Raw genomic sequence first — 13,758 nt, 5'->3', positions numbered from 1 at the left:
AGAGAGGTAGAGAGACTTACGGGGGAATTAGCTGAAGCAGAAGAACAGCATGTCAGAGATATTGGACTCGGAGAGGAAGGTGTAGAGAGCCAACTTAAATTGATGATCATAAAAGCAGAACTTCAGAAAATGGTAACTCAGAAGGCAACTAGCGACTGTCAAACCTCAAGGGCCAAGCGTTATGAAACAGGGGAGCAAGCGGGTAGGGCACTGGCGTTACAAATTTGACAAGATAAGGTCAAGAATATGATCTCTAGTATACAGGAGGAGGGTGGGGATTATACTGAACCAGAGAATAAATTACGGGTCTTTAAGAACTTTTATCAATCATTGTATAATGAGGAGGTGTATTCTAGCTGCCCTAGTGAGGAGAGTGCTGATGAAGGGCCGGTACTGGATGAACGGGGGAGAGAAGAGCTGGATAAGGATTTAACGATGAATGAGATTAAGGCGGCTCTACAGGAGCTAGCTGCCGGAAAAGCTGCAGGTCCCGACGGCATTCCTCTGGAGGTATACAAAAGCATTGAAACCGAGATTGCCCCACTGCTGCTGGACCTCTTTAATGGTATATTGTGTTCAGGTATAATTCCAGATTCCTGGAAAGAGACAAACATAATCGTATTTCACAAGAAGGGGAAACCAGAAGAAAACCCTGGGTCATATCGCCCAATCTCACTCATTAATGCCGATACAAAGTTGTATTCAAAAGTTTGGGCCAAAAGATTGGGAAGGATCATTGGCGGTCTTGTCTCTCCGTGGCAGCATGGGTTTGTTCCTGGGCGAGGTAAGACTGATCACACTAGACGAGCTATAGCACTGTTTGATGCCCATGATGCCGCGGGGGGAGGATGGCCATGATCCTCCTCAATGCAGAAAAAGCCTTTGACCGTGTGGTATGGAAATACCTATGGGGTATATTGGCTGGCAGAGGTTTTGGATCTAAGGTTATGAGAGCTCTAAGAGCAATGTATCAAGATCCTGTAGCCCGAGTTCAAGTAATGGGGGAGAGCTCTGACAAGATTTTAATTAAGAGGGGGACACGTCAAGGGTGCCCCTGCTCTCCGATTCTCTTTTCATTATATATTGATCCTCTGATTCAGAGGATTTTAGGTTGTCCGCAGATCAGCCCAATTGTGCTCAATGGCTATACAAATAAACTGCTGGCTTATGCCGACGATCTGGCAGTAATAACCTCTGATCCCGAGCAGGCGATGCCAATTTTGGCTCAACTTGCAAAGGATTTTGGCAGCCGGTCAGGGTACCTACTGAATGAGGGAAAAACGCAAATGATCTGCACTAAAAACATCATTAAGGCAGATGCTAGATATGTGGATTTGGCTGTATATCTTGTTTATAAGCAAAATACCTAGGCGGTAATTGCTTCCGGGTGGGTGTGGCTACGTGACTAGGCAATCCCTTAGGGCTTATAAACAACAAACCGATCCCACCTCTACATCGTCGGGGTCCGGTTCGAGGGCGACGTAGGCATACTGAGGGTGCTAAGCGTCGAGGGCGTAAGTGGATTCCACCTACCAACCTAAAGCTAAGTAGTGATTACACTCCAAAGTACCGAAAGGTATTATATTGATTTTGCCTTTTTTTCCCCATTTGTTTTGCCATGTTACAGGGTGTGCCGAATACGCTTCCACCCCCCTCCTGAGACCCATGGTGTTTATTCCCAACACCAATTAAGTGAGACATTTTTAATTTTAAAGCGATCCTACTAGAACACTTACTTTGATCGCTTAGCTGACAATCTTCTATGAAGATTCTCACCTTTTTAACCCATAGTCACAACTAGCCCTTGTCACGAATAGCACACCGCACTTTTCCTAGTTCATCTGAACCCAGGGCTAAGAGGTGGTGTTAAACATAGCGCTATTCAACCACGGCCAGTACGACTATCACGTCTGGAGCACGTATTTTACAGTATACAACAACCAGGTTAAAATACTAACTGTTTGTTTCGTCCTACTTGTTTGTCTCTGTCTTTTATTTTCAGGTGCAGAAACGATAAGTAGAAGCCTCCTAAACCAGGAGTAATTAGGAATATTTTATTCATTCCTAATTTTAATTTTTTTGCACTTTTTCACTTAATTTCTTATTTTTCACTCTCACGCCCCTAGGTAAGGGTGGGCCTTAGCGTGCCCATACCGCCAGGGTTTTACCACACGCAGTCCTGATGAATTGATTAACACCGTTTCGATGGCAAGAAACATGTTGACTCACTCTTAGGAACCCCCACTCAATTAAAGTGGACTGTTTCCTCACATATTTTAATTCCTGAGTCTTTAGTGGTCACTTAATAAAGTTTTTTGATACACTACTGACTATTTTAAATACCCCCAACACTCACTAAATCCCAATTACATTCAACACGCCCTTATCTCACGATCCAGCTCCGCAGTAATCCTGGCGTTGCAGCACACCAAAGAGACACAATGATGAAGCATGTCATCACCAGGTGGTGAGTGAGGGCTTTCTTCAACAACTCAGTGTGGTTGTGTTTGTGCTCCCTAGAATGGCCTAGCCTATCGGATAGGCAGATAAAAGATACACAGACAAGCTGCAGAATTCACTGTATCTGGAAATAACACTTGCTTGTCAATATTCAATTCACTACAAAATGCAGGAAAATGTGAAGATGGAAATGACTAAATAATATGCTTCTGGGCCCTAATAGAATCATGTAACTTTGGAGGCATAGTAGGGCGAACAGACACATCAAATTAATATAACAATATTGTAATTTGGTAATGCAATATATCAATGCACGTTGTGGCAATCATGTGTAACCAATTATCGGTATTAAAGAAACCAGTATATCCAGTTATGCTTTCTCAATTCCTTCTTCCTAGAGGCCACCACTGCTGCTATCCAGCCGTATTCAGCAGTGCCTCCTGTGACCTGGAATCCTGCATTTAATCAATACCAAATGTCGTCAATGCTTCTAGCCAACTCCGGTCACTGGTGCCACTCGCACCCCCACCACCCTTGGACCTGTTATTCTTTTAGCCGGCTCCAGTCAGTAGTGGCCCCTTGGACCTGTATGTAAGCCTACTAGCCAGCTCCTGTTAGTACTGGCCCCTGGGACCTGTTATCATTCTAGCCAGCTTGAGTCATTAGTAGCACCTTGGGACTAGTGATCATACTAACCAGCTGCAGTCAGTATTGGCCCCCTGAGACCTATTATCCTGCTAAGTAACTCCAGTCAGTAGTGACCCCTGTTCCTTAAATCCTGCAAATATTCAAAACCAGAGGTCAACTCTACTGCCAACCAGTTCCAGTCAATATTGACATGTATTGTTACCCTGCTTGTAATGAATACCAGAGGCCAGCGCTGTTGCTAGCCAGCTCCAGTCACCAGTGCCCATCACATATTATCCTCAATAGGACCAACGCCCAAGGCCTGTGCAGCTGCTAACCTGCTCTAGTCAGTAGTGACCTCCCACACTTGTTATTCTGTATATAATCAGCAAGGCTTCGGCCATAATAACACTCACCCCACATCCTTATGGTATATTAGCAATGTAATTTATTTACATCACACGGTAGGTACCGCACTATTTAACACGATCTCAAAAACAAAGAAAATCAAAACTTGCCTAACTGTTCAGCACTCCACCGTGTCAAAAATGACCAAATCACACCAAGCACTGTAGCCTGCCACATCACATGGCACACTCAGCCACAACATGATAAGATACCACGGGCAGGGATTTGGGGCCATTAATCCTCTGTTCGGGGCATGTGTGCTGTAGATGCACATGCTTTTCATACTCCTGCCATCTTGTGTTGGGTCCGGATGTTTGCAGGTTGTTTTTCTTTGAAGAAGTCTTTCCAATCACGAGGTAAGGTGACTCCACCTTTCGGTGATAGTGCGCATGGGCATCGACTCCATTGTTAGATTGTTTTTTACCCCAAACGGGTTCGGATGTGTATTGCTGCACTCCAAAACCGCTCTTTGGGTTCCCCGCAGTCCACTCTACCCTCAACGGTATTGTTTCAGTACCCGTTTCCCTGTTCTCCGCGTTTCAAATAGATCGACAAACTCTACATTTTCGATAGAAAACCTTGTGGGCAACCGTCAGGCCTTGCTGCGTAGGGCCAGCCATCTGCAAATGGAACGGCCTCCATTCCATTTCTGTCCTGGGTGCCACACCAAGTACCCTCGCACCGACCTACATCAAGTTTGTAACTTGTGCCTCTCTCCGGAGCACAAGAAGGAAGACTGTGATGCTTGTAAGTCGTTTCGGTCCAAAAGGACTGTACCCGATCATCAGGCTCGATGACGAGAGAGGCAGCGCCAAAGCATTCAACACACTCTGGATATCTTCTGGGAAGAATCTGACCAAGACGAGATAGAAGCGGCCGCCGAAGAAGAAGAGGCCCATCTCTATGCCAGAGCGCAATCGTTGGGGCATGCTGGGGCAGCCATGTGATTGCAATTCTACCTCATGCCAGTTCGAAAGGCGACTGACCAAATGCATAGGTTATCTAGCGCACTTCTGGTATCTAAAGAGGCCTAATAAACAGCATTTGGGTGTCAGCTCAATACTTAGTTGTGTGGCATGAACCATTTCTTCGACAGCTAGTTGCCAGAAGGAGTGTATTTCATCGCAGGACCATGGTTAATGTAACAAATCAGACCCCAAAGTGTTGCAGCCCAAGCATGTATCTCGGCAAGACCTTCGATGAAGGTGTTGTGGCGTTAAGTAGGTTCTTTGCAGAAAATAATAATGTATCAGTCAGAAATGGGCATTAGTAGAAACCATGCGTATTAGTTCATAGGCCCGCTGCCAGTCTTGATCTTCCATCGGAATGTCAAAGTCTAAATTTCAGGCCTCTCTGGCCCCTTGTGTAGTGCCTACTGTATCTGACCGCATTGTTCTGTAAAGATGCATAATTAGGTGTCTACACGCTCCATACGTTATCAGTATCTCAAGGGTTCAGTATGCGGCAGAGCTGTCGGATAGCATGGCCAGGTGTGCTTAGTTGTGGCTGCCAAGCCTGCATGTTGTAAAAATTGCCCCTGGCTTAGACCAAACTCTTTGCGGGCATGTTTAAAAGGGATAAGTGTAATCTGGGTACAATTCACCCTATTGCTCGCATCCCTCTCCCTCCATTCCTGGAAGGACATACTTAGTGCCATCTGCCTAATTGGTTTTAATATCCAGATTGGGAGCTCCCTATGGAATGGTGTGCGCTTAAGTACTCTCACTTCAAACCATTGCCATACTCTGGCCGTCTGTCGCACAATATATGGAGTATCTCTCGGTGTTCTCGATTCCTCCATTAACAGCTCTGGAAGACAACCAGCGTCCACCATTCCCGCCAAGAGCCGCATTTCCCAACTAGGGTCTGTGTTGAGCCATCGAGCTGCGTGTTGCCATTGAACGGCATAATATTCGGGGTCCAAATGTGGGACCTCCAATCCCCCGCTGCATAAGTCCTGGTCAGTGTGGCCAAAGCCACTCTGCTATGTGTAATGGCCTTGTTGAAAGATTTAACAAGACCATGAAGGGCATGATCGGTGGACTCCATGAACAATTCCAAAGAAGATGGGATGTCTTACTTCCATGCCCGCTTTTTGCCTATTGGGAAGGGCCATAGAAGGGAGTGGGGTCCTCCTTATTTTAGCTTCTGTTTGGGTTTCCTGTCGGAACCACTGTGCCTTGTGAAGCAGGGATTGGAGAAACCTCTTGTTGAACCTTAGCAGATATAGTGGACTATGTGCTTGGCTTTTGCTCCAGGATGTATGAGGATGAATGAGTACGTGGAAAAAGCAAGCAAAAACGTTGCGGCCAGCCTAGAGCTCCAGAAGCTCTGGTAATGCCAAAAGGCTGCTATGGTTGAGCTCCAGCCAGGGCACATGGTGTGGGTTTTGGGTCCTGTGGCTCCTAGGACTCTGAAAGGTAAGTGGAGTGGACCCTACCCTATCCTGGAAAGAAAAGGGGCGGTCACCTACCTGGTAGACCATGGCTCTGACAGGAATCATAAGAGGGTTGTCCACGTCAACCGCTTTACATCCTACTATGACAAGGCAGATGTGACCATGCTCATGGTTCCAGATGAGGATCAGGAAGCAAAGAGTGAACCTGTCCCTGACCTGTCCAACAATCCAAAAGATGGGTCAGTGGAAGGTGTAGTCTTGTCAGACACTCTACCTGCACATCAGGAGACTGATTGCAGGCAAGTCCTAAATCAGTTTGCTGAGCTCTTCTTTTTGATATCTAGCCAGACTAGCTGGTGTATCCATGATGTAGACGCTGATGAAAGACTACCTTTCGAGAATAAAACATACAAGTCAACTGAACATGTGAAAGAGAGCATCAAAGCTGAAGTAGGCATGAGGCTGGAATTGGGAGTTCTAAAGCCTTCTGAGAGCCCCTGGACCTGCCCAGTTGTCTTAATCCCCAAGCCTCATAGCCAGGATGGTCAGAAAGAAATTAGGTTTTGTGTGGACTATTGGGGCATAAATGCTGTGACCAAAAGCAATGCATACCAAATTCCATGGGCAGATGAACGTATTGACAGGTTGGGAATAGCCAAGTATCTGAATATGTTTGATCTCACATCAGAGTACTGGCTGATAGGTCTGACGACTGCAGGAGCAAAATAAATATCTGTATTTTCAACCCCAGATGGGTATTGTCAGTTCACTGTAATGCCCTTTGGATTGAAAAATGCTCCTGCCACTTTTCAAAGGTTGGTGAACTAAGCCCTTGCTTGATTGGAATCCTTGTGGGCAGCATATCTACACAACATTTCTGTCTTTAGCTCCACCTGGCAGGATCACCTGATCCACCTTAGGAAAGTACTGGAGGCTCTGAGAAGTGCAGGCCTCATTATCAAGGCATGCAAGTGACAGATAGGGCAAGGAAATCCCCAGGGAGCAGCATTGAACTGCCATTTAGATGGATGCCTTTGCTGTGGTTTGGTCGCTTGAGAAGTTTAGGTCAAACCTGTTTGGCTCTCACTTCCTAGTTCAAACCTACCACCGGCCTGTCCGATGGTTAATGCAAATGAAAGGTGGAAATCCCAAACGGCTAAAGTAGTCCATCTCCCTACAGGGAATAGACTTTGAAGTGAAACAGAGACCTGGGACTGCCAATGCAGATGGACTTTCCAGATTGTCCCATTTAGACGGTGTTAAATGTTATGTTATGTTAAAAATACTTATAAAGCGCGCGCACACCACAAGGTTTCATGGCGCTGCGGACAAGGGAGTCCTGCCGCTAAGTGATTAATTCATTAGCCTGGCGAAAGAGCCAGGTTTTTAAGAGTTTCGAAAATTGAGGATATGATATCATCGATCTAATGTCCTGAGGGAGAGAATTCCAAAATTGAGGGGCCAGGACCGCAAATCTTAGTCCCCTCAATTTCAGCGTTTAAAGGACGAAGTAGCTAGGGGATTCAAATGGGAAGACCTAAGATCCCGAGTGTGGATATATCTCTGGACCCGAGTAGATGCAGACAATGGGTAGTTGCCACTTTAATAACTTGTTCAAGTCATTAGATATGGTACAAACTCCAGCCAATCAGGCGACAGCACCCTCTGGAACCTTCTCCTCAGAGGCTCAGGCTCTCAGATTTTCTACTGCACGTCATGTGAAGGGAGTCTCCCTGAGCTCTGCTCAGTATTTCTACCTTTTCCCTTCAGAAACTTTTCAGAATATCTTCACTGCTTTGTCTGCTACAAAGAGGTCACTCATCAGACACTGTGAGTCTTGTGGGAAATTCCGGCGTCATTCCGAAGACCCCCACAAAAAGTGTATCTACTGCCTCCACCCTGAACATCAGGTGAGAGATTGTAAAATCTGCAGGACTTTTCCTCAAAAGACTTTAAGAGACAGAGAGGGACGTCTACTTCTATGGTTACAGAAACTCAAGACCAAGGATAATCCCTTATCAGATGTTGAGAGTGATTCCCCTCTCAGGACTGTCATCCCTAAGAAGAGGGCTTGTGAGGCGGAGATGGTATCTGCTAAGGCTAAGGTGCTCAAGAAACACCACACCTCTACTCATGTAGGCCTGACTTCCTCCTCTAAAAGGGCTCCTGCTCCTTCTAAGGGACCACTCGTGCCCTCTACGCCTCCGAGATCTGCCTCTAAGTCTCAGGCGTCTTAGTCTATTCCTGCAACAAATTTGCCTAAAAAATGGGTTCCTCGTTGACGATGACTTCCGTTGCCTCTGCTACAACGACAACTTCCACCTTCTCTTCTCCTCAACCTACAATGATTATGTCGTCAGTGTCCTCTCCGTCGACGTTTGTCATGATGTCGGTGAAGCCTCACTCGTCTGCCACCTGAAGTACCGAAATTTTCACTTACCCCTAAAAGAATTATACTTACAATTACCAAATATCATTCATCAATATTCAGTCGATTGGCAGTGTAGAAAGTTCAAGCGTTTATTAAACAAATAATACTCTGCCAGAGGAGCTCCCAACGACCTCACACCCCGAGGTCTGCCGAGAGACTGCTGGCACATTGTCAGGTCAATACATATATACTATCACAATTTGCAACCGTTGCCTAAGATGGAAAAGTACAAGTTGGTACAGGAGGTGGCAAGAGATAGGCCCATATATGGCATACCCAGCTTCCACCTAAGCTCAGTATAGCAAGGTCACGCTGGTCGACTCCCTTCTGGTAGTTTCGGTGAGAGTCCGCACAGCGCTTGCAAGAATGTGCTTATCTGGCCGGCTCCCTCCTACAACCTTGATGGGCCCAAAAGCAGAAGCAGCTGCTTGCTACATGTTAAGCTATTTCTCATGAGAACGGGGAGACGTGAAAATGCAGCCCCATGGAGGTTTGAGAAAACCGTATTACGGGTTGGCTAGTACAAAATGGCGTCGGTCCTGTTTGAGTGAAGCTAACCTATTCAAAAGGAGGAACTAGAGTACAATTTTCATAAAAGAGGACAGAGTATAACTAAACGAGGGTCTGGTGCCATAGAAACGTACATAACATGTTAATTAGCTACGTCACGCTGAGTACTGACTAAGAAACTACAATCTATGTCCCTGTATAAGGCCTAATTGAATTCCTATTCCTCAAACCCTACTTTTAGCGTGATGAAGCTAATAACAGAGGACACTAATCGTCGAAGAGATCTTCGTCGATTGCCATAAGTTCCTGGACCTCCTGCTGGAGCATCTGAGCTTTGGTGGGGGTCACAGAAGGGGTGACAGCCACTGTTAGTCTAGAGGCACAATAAGAGCAGCACGCAGGACCGCACTGTAGACAGAGACAGCAGACAAAAAGGACACCTGCCGCTCCTCCCAAAATCAGTAATACCTTCCAACCCCAAGTACATAGTAGACCCCAAAACCACCCTGACAGGGGCCAGGACCCATTTTCCACATGCATCTCTGCTGCTATGCGATGGAGCTTCTGAATGGCCAAATGAACCTTAGGGGCGGAGTCTGGAATGTAAACGCAGCAAGAGCTGCTGATCACCCGGCATGCACCACCGCGATCAGCTAAGATAACGTCCAAAACCATATGGTTTTGGAGCGCAACGAGTCTGGTCGCCTGAAGCTCAACTGTAACATTGGTCATAATATAAGTAGTGATGTTAATGACATTTTCTACTATTCTAGACAACCTTCTTATTTCTCTGCTATTAAAGATCGGTCCCCAGAATGGGACCAAGCCTTTGCTGAAATCCGTGAACTGCTGCAAGGAGGTGTCGGTCTGATCAACTTCTGTTGCTATGAGCTGCCTACGTTGCCTATTGGGTACTGCTCTCGTTGAGTGTAACTGATGTGTTCTATGATAGTCGGATGGTGCTATGTATACAGGCAGGTACAGGAAAGACAGATAGCAGTGCCCAGCCCAACCACGGGGTAACCAAGTGTAAGCATTTTCTCCGCATACGTAATACACATTGGGTGGCGTCAACAAAGGAGGACTGCTAAGGATTTCCATACGATAGGTATAATTACAAACACTGTCACCAACCTGTACATGCCCCATCCCCTGTACACAGAAATCAGAAGAAGCATTTAAAATAGGAATAGGTACAATGCGTTCGCTTGTAACATTTCGATCAACAAAGAGCTGGAAATACTGAGAAGAATTAAATTGGTTAAAATCATAGAGTTCATCCTGTAACCAAGTACTATTCCAAATCCACATATACCTGTTCATACAAGCCTGAGGATCTAAAGATCCCCGTCCCCCATTACCTTGTGGGTTAAAACCCTGATGTTCCTCAATGTATGCCAAAATCATATTATGGTTTTCTATATAATGATTGTACATGGCAGAAAACAATTTGAACCAGGCTTCACAGCTCCCTAAATAGGAGAGAGGTAGTGAGAGGAACAGATCATGATTGTGCACCACAGAAGGCAGAAGTCCACAAACCCAGCAGTCAGTGGTGTTGGTGGAGCTGTGTGTTTGGTGAAGCATTTCTACAAATACATTTTTCGCATAGGTCTGGCGATGTCGTTCTTTGTGGGGTGCTAAGGTATACATAAAATGCTCAGGGGGAGCAACAGTCAACATCATCATTGATTGCATTGGGTGCCTAAGTATATGAAAACACCCATAAAAATTGCTAAAATAACTGCTATTGTAACTACGAAAGCTATTTTCACAAGCATGGTCCAAGTAGTAAACATTGGTTCGTAAAAAGGCAAATATCTAGGAGCAAAAGGGAGTTCCTCCTCAAGTACAATACGACCAAAAGGGTACATTCCTTGCTAAAAGTCCAAAAGAGCTAAGCTGGGCCAAAACAACCTTCCTGCCAGAGGGTTCTTCTCCCTGTGTCCGTCAAAGCCTCACAGGCAGACTTATATGCACATCCAACGACGTCCCACGATGCAGATCCTCCGAAAAAAAAATTTACGCAAACAACCTGGCCAGTTGACAAGAACAGAGTCTTTCTTTCTGAACAGAGCACAATATCAATGTTCCAGCTCTCAACGAGTTCAGTCCAGTGTCCCGCTCAGTACCACAGATTAGAATCTAGCAAGCCCTACTTTTTTCCAAGTCTTTCCTTATCTCTCAACAGTGTCATCTGAGGTACTGTGATGTTTTCTTGGCCGAAGGTTGTATCGGACATGACCGCGCACTTCCTGATCAGAGAATAACGAAGGGGAAGGTGCAATACCTTCATCAGAACCGCTGCCAACCAGATCAACACGGACAGGGCCAGGGGTGATTGCTGATTCTCCAGGGACTGCCCCGTCCGGCCCTATCTCTCCTTCAGCTCCAATTTCACGAGCATCAGAGAACGGTATCAAGGCAACAGCTCTCTCACCCTCTTTGGTCAGGATTCCATCAGTGTGTCGCCGGTCGTGTGGAAGTGGAAAGGGAATTCTTTTTAGGTGCGACACATGGATCCAGTGTCGTTTTCCGTCCACCATCACTGCCGTCCGTGTGGCCAAGAGTATCTGATGTGGCTCAGACCATCTCGGAGCCAGGCTGGAGTCCCGATCGTATTTCTTAACCAACACCCACTGGCCGCGTTCCAAGCGATATCCGGGGCCCTCTGGCAGGGGTTGCAGTACAGACGCTACCTGCTGATGAACAGAACAAAGGTCTTTAGTCAGAGTATACAGGTAATCAATCAACATAGGATATTCAACATCAGTAAATGATCTTGGTCTAGGCACGCCCCACACATTAGCGGGTCGCCCAAACACTATCTCTTAGGGATACAAGCCAGAGCGTGAATGAGGGGTAACCAGTAGGGACATAAGAGCTAATGGGAGGGTGTCAGGCCATTTTAAACCAGTGCTCTCTTGTATTTTTGCCATCTTTAATTTCAGTATTCCGTTATATTTCTCAACTAATCCTGCTGACTGGGGGTGCCTAGCCGTATGAAACTTTTGTTTTATCTGGAGCCCATTGCATATACATTGCACAAGGGCCCCATGGAAATGCCCGCCGTTATCAGACCAGATCAAGCGAGGCAATCCGAAGCGTGGGATAAATTCCTTTATAAGGGCTTTCGCGGTGGCTAGGGCAGTATTTTCTTTCGTAGGGTACGCCTCAACCCATTTGCTAAAGGCGCATACCTCCACCAATACATATTTCAAGTTATTGACGCGCTCCATATGGATGTAGTCCATCTGGAGTACCTCAAAGGGCAATGTCGGGGGTGCAAAATTCCCACTTAAAACAGGTTCTCCTTTACCCGGGTTATGTTGCAGACAATCATGCAATATTGAACAAGATGTATAGCTGGTCTCTGTATATTGGGGTTATTCCAAACTAGATCCAACAAGGCACAAATGCCCTTAGCTCCAACGTGAGCTGGTCCATGGGCCATAGTAACGACAGCATGTACCATAGCATTGGGCAGCAACCATCGCTGCTTATCTGTCAGATCCACCCAACAGTTAAGTTCATCCAATCTTCCTACTTCCTGGTCCCATCTGTCTAACTCCACTGAAGTTGCTTCTTTCTGAATTTCTCACACACTTTCAATAGTATTATCAAACAGGTCGGACTCCTCCACCCACTTTGCAGAGGAGTTCACATACATGGAAGACACCATGGATTGGTCTGTTTGTTTAGCTACCTGGTCTGCAAAAGCATTGCCTTCTCCCACTTCATCCACCACTGCCTTATGTGCACTACATTTTACAATTGCTACTTTCTTAGGAAGAGTCAAGGCTGCAAGTAATCGTAACACCAAGGGTCCATTCTGTATCTTCTGACCATGTGAGGTAAAAAATGCCCTTTCCCTCCATAACCTCCCAAAACTATGGGCCACGCCAAAGGCATACTGGCTGTCCGTGAATATGTTGACCTCTAATCCCTCACTCAAATAGCAGGCTCGTAGTGAAGCCATCAACTCAGCAGCTTGGGCTGATCGATGGGGTATTCGGAATGTTTCAACAACTGTTTTTAGAGTTGTAATTGCGTATGCAGCTGTCGTTGTGCCATCTGCTAATTTGAAACAAGAATCGTCCACATACAATTCCCCTTGGGGGTCAGATAAGGGAACGTCTGTGAGATCGATTCTTCCCTTCGTTTTCTCTTCTATCCTGAAAATACAATCTTGGACATCATTCGCCTGTTCCCCCGAAGGGAGGGGTAACAGTGTAGCCGGATTCAATGTGGCACAACGCTTAATGGTCACATGTGGAGGAAACAAAGTCAATTCATAACCTGTGAGGCGCGCGCTTGTCAGATGCTGTGTCCTGGTTTTATTTAGTAATGCCGGCACCATCACGGTCAAATTAGAATTTAGAACAAGCCCTTCTGATTGCCTGATGGCCGCCGCCACAGCCGCCGTGGCCCTCAGGCAACTGGGAAGTGCTCTAGCCACGTTGTCCAATGTGGCCGAAAAATAAGCACACGGTCTTTGCTTACCACCAAAACCCTGTGTCAACATTGAAAGCAAACAACCGTCGACCTCGTGGACATATAGTACAAAAGGTTTACGGTAGTCAGGAGTGCCAAGGACAGGAGCAGAACATAGAGCAGATTTCAGAGAAGCAAAAGCAGACTGACATTCATCGGTCTAAGGGAGGGGTTCATGCACATCTTTAGTGGTTAAGTGTAGCAAAGGTTTAGCAAGAAGAGAAAAATTAGGGATCCATTGACGACAAAAAGAGGTAATGCCAAGAAAAGCCCGGACTTCACGTTGCGTACAAGGTACAGGCATGTTAGAAATGGTAGTAATTCGCTCAGGTGATAGACGCCTACCCTCCTTCGATAGTAAGTGGCCTAGGTAGGTCACTTCCTGTCGACAATATTGGAACTTGGACAAGGAAACTTTATTACCTCTGTC

General features: G+C 46.1%; 1 protein-coding gene across 1 annotated transcript in view; it reads left to right on the top strand.

Moving 5' to 3' along the window:
- The first annotated feature begins 246 nt into the window (after nucleotides 1-246).
- Nucleotides 247-13,758, top strand: part of LOC147737347 (uncharacterized) — a 31,987-nt gene continuing 18,475 nt past the window's right edge. The window contains exons 1-4 of the mRNA XM_086923682.1: nucleotides 247-580; nucleotides 5,754-5,829; nucleotides 6,238-6,437; nucleotides 7,664-7,803. Coding sequence (XP_086779808.1) covers nucleotides 247-580; nucleotides 5,754-5,829; nucleotides 6,238-6,437; nucleotides 7,664-7,803 — 750 coding nt within the window. The remainder of the gene's footprint in view (nucleotides 581-5,753; nucleotides 5,830-6,237; nucleotides 6,438-7,663; nucleotides 7,804-13,758) is intronic.

The sequence above is a fragment of the Lissotriton vulgaris genome, chromosome 1_1 (assembly GCF_964263255.1).
Source record: "Lissotriton vulgaris chromosome 1_1, aLisVul1.2, whole genome shotgun sequence".
Classification (NCBI taxonomy): Eukaryota; Metazoa; Chordata; class Amphibia; order Caudata; family Salamandridae; genus Lissotriton; species Lissotriton vulgaris.
This window is presented reverse-complemented; position numbering and strand designations above follow the sequence as displayed.